The sequence below is a fragment of the Gobio gobio genome (genome assembly GCF_949357685.1).
Source record: "Gobio gobio genome assembly, chromosome: 7".
NCBI classification, from domain to species: Eukaryota; Metazoa; Chordata; class Actinopteri; order Cypriniformes; family Gobionidae; genus Gobio; species Gobio gobio.
The window spans coordinates 41,362,105-41,373,746 of NC_137103.1; the positions used below are offsets into that span (position 1 = coordinate 41,362,105).

The 11,642-nt window shown below is 37.5% G+C and overlaps 1 protein-coding gene across 1 annotated transcript; it reads left to right on the plus strand.

The window, feature by feature from the left end:
• The first annotated feature begins 627 nt into the window (after positions 1-627).
• sona (SON DNA and RNA binding protein a) lies at positions 628-11,383 on the plus strand. The gene is made up of 8 exons (XM_079822112.1): positions 628-783; positions 3,253-3,384; positions 3,680-3,869; positions 3,977-4,035; positions 4,179-6,653; positions 6,758-7,194; positions 9,376-9,459; positions 9,551-11,383. The coding sequence occupies exons 2-8, from the start codon at positions 3,357-3,359 to the stop codon at positions 9,551-9,553; spliced, it is 3,276 nt and encodes a 1,091-aa protein (XP_079678238.1). The 5' UTR covers positions 628-783; positions 3,253-3,356; the 3' UTR covers positions 9,554-11,383.
• The last annotated feature ends 259 nt before the right edge of the window (positions 11,384-11,642 follow it).

Here is an 11,642-nt window from a genome sequence, read left to right on the forward strand (position 1 = left end):
GTCAATAAATGTAAGCAGCTTACGTTAGGGTTAGGGTTACTGCGTTAGGAATACTGCCTTACAACCCCAGTAAGTAAAACTCACTAGAAAGATACAAAGCAAAAATATACGGCAAGAAATGTTTGGTCTACTTTATTTTTGCTTTTTCTTTTTATTCTCTGAAATTTTCATCTATCTATCTATCTATCTATCTATCTATCTATCTATCTATCTATCTATCTATCTATCTATCTATCTATCTATCTATCTATCTATCTATCTATCTATCTATCTATCTATCTATCTATCTATCTATCTATCTATCTATCTATCTACCCTAACCCCTAACCCACTCTATCTATTTGTGACACCTATGAACCTTCAAAGTTCAACATTTTATTCAAAACTTTTAAATGAGGCTTTGGGAAGCTAACTTTCAAGTTTGTCTTAATAAATTGCTTTCCAAGGTAAAAAAAAAAAAAAAAAAACACAAAAAACAGTTAAATTGATATATTTGAATGCTGAATACTGGTAAGTTTTGTATTTCCTCTATCTATCTAAAACGTGTAACGTTATATTAGCATACTGTATCTGTGTGAGTGTGGTGTGAATTCAGTAGAATGACACTAGATGCCGCTCTGTGCTTGTAGATACAGCAACATACGAGCGAAGAAGTGGGGATCCTGTTTTGTGCGTTTCTGGGATACTAGCGGACTGACTGTGCTGTAAATGTCATGGCGACCAACAGCGAGCAACTTTCTCGTGGTTTCGTAACTGAAACCAGTCAAGAAGTCAACAACACGAGTGAGTATTAGTGGGTGAAATGTTTCTAAAAAGAATGGCTTACTTTAAGAATGCGACATAAATTGATGAGCTGAAGACTGTTGTACAGACGTGCGCGGCTTGTTTGTTGTAAAGCCTGTTGTGGGATGCTAAGCTAATACAAGCTAACGAGTCTTTGTCCGCGTGTTCCGCGAAACGCTCAAATAACAGTATTTTTCGACGAGTCGCTACCGTCTACGCAAACATAATGTAATGGTATCCAACCAAACCGATTAATTATACAGTACCTGTAAACGAGCAGCCTGCGCAGTTTGCTGTACACGCTTGTTGGGTTAGCCTTTGTAGGTTGCGCGTGCCGAGTTAGCCGCGCGGGAGGCGAGTCTCCATTCTCTTCTGAATGAAACCACGATCATGTAAGAAGTACAATAGCCGTATACATTAACAGTTATGTTGTATTGATATTAAAAGACGGCAGGTGTATGCAGGTTATCATGAGGTGAATAATATGAAAATGATCAAGCGACGTGTCTCGTGCATCCTCTTCACCGTGCGTCTAGCACTCATTTAATGTACGTTAAGTTAATAAAATTTACTATTAGATTATTTAGCGGTTTGTAAAAACAGCACTGACTGGGTAACTATATTCTGGTTAACGTTATTCTAAACAACTTATACGGGGAATTCTATATTTAAAATTTCTGCTGGTTGCTACTGGCGGCTGTATGTTTATAAACCGTTAACAAAACAGTTGTTCAATAATTTAATTTCCCACTGTATCCAAGATTTTTGTCGTAATTGGAATATTAAGCTATTGCAGTGTCTTTAGATCCAGCAATATGCTTTTAAATTATGAACCGTAGCAACAACATGCATTATGCTGCTAATGCCTTTACTGTCACTATGAATATTGCATGCCCTACATCGGTTTTCCACGTATAACAGCATTTCTATATCTAAGAGATTTAAACGTCAATAAAAAACGTCGTCTTTTCATGAGGTTAATAATATCAAAACAATTAAGCGAGCCGCCTCGTGAACCCTCTTCACAGCTAGTGATTCTCTAAACGATGAGAACAGATTTTTAATAACAGTTGCACAATAGACCATCCAGGATTTTTTTAATACTAGAAGATCCACCATGTTCTTTCTGTCAACTCTTTATCAATGAAGCAAAAGTAAATTGTAAATAAAACTGATATAGTTTTATTGTAATTTCTCGCAATGAAAATAGCCACTGAAGCTAGCATGACGTTAAAAACAAACACTAAACTAGTCAGCATGCTTAACTGCGTCTAGCACTTATTTAATGTAGTAAAAAGCAATATTTGATAAGGCACTTTATACATTTAATTTATTGTGGTTTTTACAGTAGTAAGTTGGGGCCAAACTATGGTTACCAATATTTGAGTGGTAACAGTCTACTTAAATTTGACAAAATTAAAATTGTATACTTTTATTGGGAATATACTTTTAGCAACCACAGTCAAACAGATATATTACAGATTAAAAACGCTTTTTATTCCCCTGGGTTTTTTTACAGTAACATAACTGTAATTTATGTTAGTTTGGGTGAAACTGTTGTTTGAAAGACAGTGCTAGTGATAAGTCGACCTTCAGTTGACGGATGCATTTAATTCATTTTGCCCTTTCATCCAAGTTAAATTCATTATGTTGTTTCAGTACCCTCCTGCAACATCATAAATTATATAAAAAGCAGGACTGATTCACTGGTTGAGGAGTTGTCTTTTTTTTTTAAATTGTGTGATTCAAATGTGATTTGCCAGGCTGATGTTATTATGCAACAGTCCTGCTTATTGAGTGCAAAAAAAGCTCTGTGTTCAGCCAAGTGGGTCAGATATTATGTAAGCCCATGAAACGTACTTCAGTATTTATATAAGTCACATATATGTTTTTCTGTACATGTTTTTGGCCCAGATATGAAAATGTGTACCTGTACTACTTATATTTTCTCTGGGTGCATTGCAAAAAAAAAAAAAAAAAAAATCTGTGCTATAACGCCATAAACACTTGCTGGTAAATAATGACACGTGGTGATTTTATTAATTGTCAGCCCATTTAAATTGATGCCTCCCAAGAATATCACAAATCATTCTTGCAGTGACATAAGCAAAAATCACAGTAATACATCACAGATAACAAATAGTTTGCATAAAGCATGTTTTATGATCACAGCCATCCTTTTTCTTGAGCCATTTTTTTTTGGGGGGGCAAGCATCTCAGCTACATCAGATCCCTGTTACCTTAATAATAAAGCAATATTTAATGACAGCATATGTATAGCATATGTATACCATAATCTATGAGTAAGGGTAAAGGGATAATTCACCCAAAAATGAGAATTGTCATTTACTCACCTTCAAGTTGTTCCAAATCCTGTATGAATTTATTTCTTCTGTTGAATATTTTGAGGAATATGGCTAACCAAACAGTGGGTGAAAAAGTTTGTTATATATTTGTTTTTCTTTTCAGAGTGAATATTGAGGGTCAACGCGTTTTGTCCTGATTTACAGAGCAAAGACAACATAAATTGTCACCAAAACTAAGATTGGTAATCGGTTAAACCAGTTTTTGAAATGGAGTGTGCAGTGAACACTGGCCCTGGTAAGTTACTACGTTTTAGCCCTCTATACAGTCACAGTATGCTTTAAACATGTGGAAAGTTAATAATGGCAAAGTGATTGTTAGTAAAGGATTGTAAGAGCCTTTCATGTCTTCATATATTCAAACATTTTCAGAAGTACCATATGTTATCTCTCTGACAAAGAGAGATGGTAAAGTCTGCATTGTCATATTACTTTTGACTATAACTTTCTTAAAACTGTTAGGATAAACTTCTTTCAAACAGTAGTTATGTTCAAATAAATATCTTTGTAAACATTGTATCTAACCTCCACAGATGAGCCATCTGAGACTGCTGTTCCATTTGAAGACATTAATGTTAAGGATGGAAGTGAGACCCCAAAAAAGAAAAACAAGAAACATAAGAAACATAAAAGTAAGAAGAAACGTAAGAAGCGTAAGGGTGAAAAAGACAGTAGCTCTGAATCTGGAGTAGAGTCAGATGGTGATTCCCGAACAAGAACCAGGTGAGATTTCGTTTGATTGCTTGGCAACATTGTGTGTGAGATTTATTTTTTCCCTTGATGGTTTTAGTTTCTTTTATATTAAATGTAATATTTTCCTCTTTTTACAGTGTTAAAAAAGATGGCTCATCTAACCCTGAGACTGATGCCACCAAAAACTGTACAGAAGGTATATTCATATTTTATCGTCAGCACAACGAATAACAGACAATCTGGCAAATTATTTAATATGCATGCACCATTTTAAACCAATTTACTGTGAATTCTATGAGTATCTGAAAAGTAGAAGTACAATTAAATGTGTATTTATAGACCCCAGTGATGTGGAAGCTGATGCCAAGGTTAAAAAGCAAAAACATCGTGTTGGGAAAAAGAAGAAAAAAAGAAGGCGGAAAGAGGAGGAAAAGCAAGAGAAAAAGTCCTCCTCTCGCTCAAGATCGGGGAGTAGCTCAGCATCAGGGTCCGAATCGGAATTGGACTCCAAACAATCTCAAAAACTGCAAGTGGAGTCTTTAAAGTTGGACAGGAAGTCACCTATCACTGCAGCTAAAGTTCCAAAAGACAAATTTAAAGATGATACACCCCAACTGGAAGATAAAAATAGAGATCTGACTTCTGATCAGAGCGAAGAAGAAAGTTTCAAGCTAGGAGTGAGAAGAAAGATGTCTCCTGAGCCTGCACATGCACTAATTGCAGAGAGGGACGTAAAAGTGGAAGCTGTTGGCGAGCATGAAAGTTTTGGTAAAGCTCAAGCACTACCTGATATTATCCCTAAGCAAGAGAATGTGCACAAAGAGCCAGCTGTGCAGAAGGACATCTTAAAGGAAGCAAATGGGAGCCAGAAAGAAAAGAAAAAACAGTCCCTCTCCAGGTCAAGGTCACGATCGCTTTCAGACACTAAAGGGAAAAAATCTAAACATAGTCGCTCCAGAACCCCAAAGCAGTCAACGGGTAAATCAGGACGTCATAATGACAGATCATCTTCAAGGGACAGGTCTGTGTCTGCCTCTGGTGGGAGGGATCAAACAAAACGAAGAAGCTCAAGGTCTCCATCAGGACGGTCACCATTTAAAGTAACAAAGAAAGCTGGACGCAGGTCAAGGTCGCTCTCTGGAAGAAGAGGGTATCGCTCTGACTCAAGGTCTCGCACAAAGACCAGAAGATCCAGAACCAGGTCCCCACGGCGTGGTCGTCGCTCAAGATCTAGGTCAACTGGAAGAGCAAGACGTTCACGCTCAAGATCAAAACAATCTGTTTCACGGCGGAAGAATCAGCGCTCAAGATCACGGTCAAGATCTGTACGGAGAGGAAGACACTCAAGGTCTCGCTCTCGAAAGAGGACACCTGTTTCTCGGACGAGGCGGTCCAGGTCTAGATCTGTCAGAAAAGCAAGGCGAGCACGCTCAAGATCCTTAGTGATCCTTAAACAATCTAGATCCCACTTAAAAAGAAATCGAAGATCTAGATCAAGATCCGTTCGTAGAAGATCAGGTTCGAGAAGCCCAAAACGTCGAACCAAGTCTCGGTCCCCTCAACGCTCCAGGCCCCAGTCACGTTCTCCTGCAGTCCGTCAAAGGAGGTCAAAATCTAGGAGCCCTCATAGCACAAAGTCAGAATCAGAATCTCCTCAGCGACGTAAGCGATCAAAGTCACGGTCGTCCTCACATAATTCAAAGTCTGAATCCCCAAAATTAAGAGCGAATAAAAAGCAAAAAGGTAAACGGTCAAGGTCAGTTTCTCAGAAAAACACATCAAGATCTAGATCCATTTCCAGGGAGCGACAGTCATCAGATAGAAGTATGTCCCCTACTAAGAGAACAAAATCTAAATCTCCCCCTAAAGAAGATGAGTCCATAAAGGATCAGAGTTTAAAAGAATCCCCAGAGACTAGAGCGCAAGTTTTGGTTGATGTGGAGGAAAAATTAGAAGTTAAAGGGACAGCAGGGGCAAGTGGATGGAAACCAGTGACTACTGAATGTACATCTGTGCAAAAGCCATCAAATGAAGACGTAACATCATCAGAATGTGACACACAAATAGAGGGGCAAATTGAGGAGCCCGAAAATCCCTCTGAATGTGAAGAAAGACCAAACCGATCCAGATCATTGTCCTCAGAGCCAGTTCCTCAGCACGATACTGCAGGGTCAGATGAAGATGATCGTTCAGGGAGCTCACGATCACCTTCACCAAATACAGTAAAAGAATCAAAGTCCTCCAACAGAACGTTGTCACCTGTTCGAAGAAAGCGCTCCAGATCAACTTCTTCCACCAAGAAGAGGAGGTCCAAGTCAAAATCTGTCAGCAGCAAGAGGAGGTCAAGGTCTCCTGCAAGAAAACGCAAGTCCAGGTCTCCCTCACATAGTCGTAAAAAAAGGACAAAGTCTCGGTCACCTGTTCGGAAAAGGAGATCACGATCGAGATCAGCCAATCGAAGGGCAAAATCAAGGTCCAAATCTCACACAAGGACAAAGCGCTCGAAATCAAAATCCCCCAAGCGGAAACGGTCAAAGTCCAGATCACCAGCACGAAAAAGGAGGTCCAAGTCGCGTTCCCCTGCTAGAAAGAGAAGATCTCGTTCACGGTCAAGGGCCCGTCAGTCACGATCCAGAAGGTCACGATCTGTGTCACGCCGAAGGAGACCAGCATTTCGAGGGCGATCTTTTGACAGACGAGATCGATGGAAACGCGAACCAAGCCATTCCCCAATTCTGATTCTCCGCAAAAGGAGGTCCACCTCAAGATCTCGACGCAGTTCTAGCAAGACGCCACCGCGTCTGACTGACCTAGGTAAATATGCTTTTTGCTTGGCATGAATAAAATAAATTAACTTCAAAATAATAACAAGAAATGTCTGTCTACATCACAACGACTTTAATTACCTCTCCCTTCAGATAAAGATCAACTATTGGAGATTGCAAAGGCTAATGCTGCTGCAATGTGTGCTAAAGCTGGAATGCCCATACCTGAAAGTCTCAAGCCGAAGGCAATTCTACAGTTACCCCTGCCAACCCCAGCTCCTACCCCCTTGTCTTTGCCTCTGCCACTGCCCGTGCCCAATTTACCTATGAATCTGCCCATGGGTATACCAGGTATGCCTGCAATGCCAAACATGACGATGAACGCTGCCGTGGCAAGTATGACTGCGGCAACAATGACCGCTGCTCTGTCAAACATGGGTGCCCTGGCCGCAATGCCCCCGATGCCTCCCCTTCCTACCATTACCAACAAGCCCCCTCCAGCACCTACACCTAATCTGGCAAGTATTGAGGAGGTGAAGAGGAAAGTGGCTCAACAAGCTAACAGCATTAGCATCAAGGAGTTCACAGAGGTGAGAATCATAGATTCACTTGCTCAGTGAATCATAGATTATGTATACAATATTATGTATATTGGGGTCAGTGAGATTTTATTAAATTAATTAATGCTTTTATTCAGCATGAATCCATTTATTTACTGTGACCGAGAGGGGACAAGTTCGGTTCACTTAGTTTTGTCGTGTTCACAACATAATAAATACTAGCCGAAATAAAATGAAATCTAAAATGTTAATTTCCTGTAAACTTTCTGTTCCCAGAAATGCATCTTCACTTCTGTAAATACAAATAGTCAAATAAAATCTTCATTGGCATTACTGTCAAGCATTTACAGTATTTACAAAACATATGCTATTGTACTGAAAGAAGGACTATTAATAATAGAATGTTAATTGGGAAAAGAAATTAGATAAAGCATAAAATTAATAAAAATGTATAATAATAACAAATTATTCTAACTTCATTTGAATTCTGTCATGAGCATGAGGTAGCCTATCAAATGAAAACGCTAATTTATACTGCCATACTGGCGTAGCCTACAGAAATACAGTCATAAAGTTAAGTTTGTAAATGCCCTACCATCCCAAAAAAGTTTTGACTTTAAGTATCCTAATATACAGAACATTAATTAGCTTAAGAGATACATGAAATGTAAGGGGAAAATAAGGCAAATGCATAACAACAATGAATAAAAAATAGAATTGGTGATTTAAAAAAGAAAATTAGTGAATGGATTTAAAAGACTGGGATGGGATAGACAATGTTGTTTTGTATGCCTATATATTACTGTTTTTATGTTCTTATATATTACATATATTATATATTATATATCTTGCATATACAGACTACCGGTACATCCGGGAACTTAACTGTCAATTTCGTCAACGGCCCTTTTTAGGGGAAAATAAACTAGACTTCCCATAGACTTCAATACAAAATAGCGGCACAAAACAACGTCCGTACACAGCCGAGAGCTGTGAAAGATACATCCACAAACTTAATTTGGTCAATTTAAAAACATGTCCCTTCATTCTCCCAGTGTCAAATTGGTATAACAAGTGAATGATTTTACTTCGTTTTTTGCAAGTAAACATCTTTAAATGTATATATTATGTCTTTATATTTAGAGTACTGAGTGCACTTTTCTGTTCAGCCATACAACTAGCCTGTTTTAGCTTCCGATAACATCATCCATACTTCATGATTCAAAAACGAAGTTAAATCATTAATTGGCTTACCTGGTGATTCGATGAGGTACGAGGAAATGTCCTCTGGCCACTGGGTGGGGTTGTTACACCAATTTCTCAGTTGGGAATGACGGGACATGTTTTTAAAATTGACCAAATTAAGTGTGTGGATGTATCTTACACGCTCTATGGCAGGCAGGCTGGACATATAATTAATATTGCTGATTTTTAAGTTATTCAAGGCTGCCGGCTGTGTACGGATGTTGTTTTGTGCCGCAATTTGTATTGAAGTCTATGGCAGTCTAGGTTATTTTCCCCTTAAAGTGGGCGTGAATCTGTTCAGAGACATTCTATGACAATGTGCGTATACACGTTGTTATGGTCACACAGGTTTGTTTACAAATAGATGTCGTTCCCTCAATAAGGACCTTGTGAATTCACTTCGCATGGCCACGACATAAGGATATCGTTACCTCAACAAAATGATCTTGTGGCCACAACAAAACTTAAGTGAACTGAACATGTCCACTCCCAGTCACCGTACTTCATTGATAAAAATTGATAGACTTTATATTGTTGCAAAACATTTCTATTTCAAAGAAATGCTGTTCTTTTGAACTTTAAATTTGGCAAAGAATCCTGAAAAACAAACTTGATAAATTAAATTTTAATAAATAATAAAACTACAAAAACTATTTCAAATGGTAGTATTTTACAATATTACAGTTTTTACTATACTTGTGATCAAACAAATGCAGCCATGGTGAGCATAAGTCGTCTTTTAAAAACATAAAAAAAATCGTACTGACCCCAAACTTTTGAATGTTGTCATTTTACTGCTGTCAAATCGATTAATCGCGATTAATCACATCTAACATAAGTTTATATACACGCATTCTATATTTAACGTGTATATTAGATACGATTAATTGATTTGATAGCACTATTATTATCAATTCTTTTATTATCAGTACTCATTTTCTGCAAATCCTTTTTTTTTTTTTTTAGAAATGTAAACAGATTGCAGAGAGTAAGGAGGAGATGAGTATTGCACGACCACATGTTTCAGATGATGAAGATGATGAGACACGGGTGAATATTGTCATTTTGAACTGATTTAAACATTTTCTATCTTGGTTGCTTGTATTTACTTCTTGTCTGTTTTATTTGAACTATTTTTCAGTAACCCACTGTCCTTCTACTTCATCTCCTATACAATCCTGATGATAGACACCTGTGGCCCGCATTTAGGATAAAGGATGAACTCATGTCATGTAACTGACGCTTTCGTTTACTCGCAGGAGTTGGACGTTTGAGCATTTGGACACTTGAAGCTCCATTGATTTCAGTGGTTTATTTCGACCGTTATCATTAAATTTGTCAGTTGTTTGAACAACTGCAAGCTACAGGAACCTTTTTTACAATAGACTACCAGATTAGGCCATTCAATATGTCTACCTGCCCAGACTGACAGTGAAATGTTTCACTTTCAGACTTTTTACCTTCACTACATATGGTGCCTCTTGATACCATTTAAGAAGGACCTCTGGTAGATTTAACTCAGATTTATAGGTGTACCGGAAAGTGGGGAAACAAACTAAACAAAAACCCTGATTTTGGGGTGCAGCTTAGATCACAGGTCAGATATGTTGGTCCACACTTAACATAGAGACGTGATCGTTTTAGGAGTATTTTTGTTCCTTGTGTTTTAAAATTCATTAAGTGTTAATCACATGTTTAAATGCATTGATGGTGAAGAGAATTGTTTTTTTTTTGTTTTTTTGTTCCTTAACACTTGTGAACTTTTAAAGCAAATTAAATGTTGAGGTTCAGAGTTGTGGCTGTACTTGAGTGCTATATTAATGGATGATATTTGCATTGTAAGGGTTCTGACCACAAACTTTCTTTTAGTTACATCAGTTAAACCTTGCTGTGCTGCTTTCTGGTGACTGATATTGTGGTCTAGCTTTATCAACAACAACAAAAAAATATCACAGAGAGTGACATTCATTGATTGGATTGAGTTTTTTTTTTTTTTTACTATATATCATACAGTGCATCCTTGTAAACGACAGTTCATGATGCAATTGTGTGGTATACAATGTTGTTTTATCTTTGTGACTGAAATATTTGACCCAGCAGATCTGCAGGGTGGGATGCTGTATTTTCAGTAGTGAGAACGTCACCCATCACCATTCTAGATGGGGGTGATTAAAACGCATATGATTTACTTAAGATTATTGTTTAGAGACATGTACTGTAAGATGTACTGTATACTGTGTAGGTGTGTTTTGTCAGTTTTTTTTTTTTTTTTTACCTCTCCACTGTTTTTTTGCTACGGTGGAGATCGCTATCCCAATTTATCTAAGAAGAAATGTGATGACGGCACAGTTCCTACTAATACACTTAACTCTTGTTTAACTCTTAAGGTAGGCACATGTATGTTCAACATGAAGGGATGGGCCACACTATGTTAGCTTTAGATTTGGCGCTGTATTGTTGTCCACAGATAAGAAGTGATACAAACTTCAGTCCAGAGCTGCTTCCACTTTGGAGAGATGATATAGTGATTATGAATTGAATTTATAATTAATATTAACAAGATTTCAAACTGGAAATATTTCATTTTGCCATTATTGTTCATTCAAAGGGACACCCCCCCCCCCCCCCCCCCCACCTCCAAAAAAATTGATGCACCCTCTTGTTGTTAAAACCTTTATGACTTCTGTAAAACATTTTGAGTATTTGGAGTGACCCGAGGGTGAGTTAATGACAGAATTTTCATTTTTGAACTATTTAATTAGAAAACATGAAATGAGTATGGCCAAGTTGAAGTCTCCTTGAGGTTATTCTGGAAAAGTTTTTCTGCATAAGGTACAAGCCCACATTCCTTGCAACTTCCTCAGTTTTCACACAGCCTTTTTTAAAATCCTTTTCATCACATTGTAAAACATAATGGCACACTTTGTATATAATGCAACATCAAATATTAAAGGAAACAATCTAATTGACTTTGAAAAGGTGTTTATTTTTTATCTCCTTTCATATGCATTGATCAAAATAGGATTATCCTATTGGGAATATAATAGGAATGTGACCCTTTATAATAATAAAGTAAGCACTGTCTTTATTGCAGGAATGGAAAGAATAGTAGGGTTCAGTTTTTCTATATAATTGTTTACAGTGACTTGATAGGCAAATTATAGACTTTAACAATGTAAAAAATATTACTAAACTAATCCGTATTAAAGTAATTTAGATTGTTGAAGGCAAGT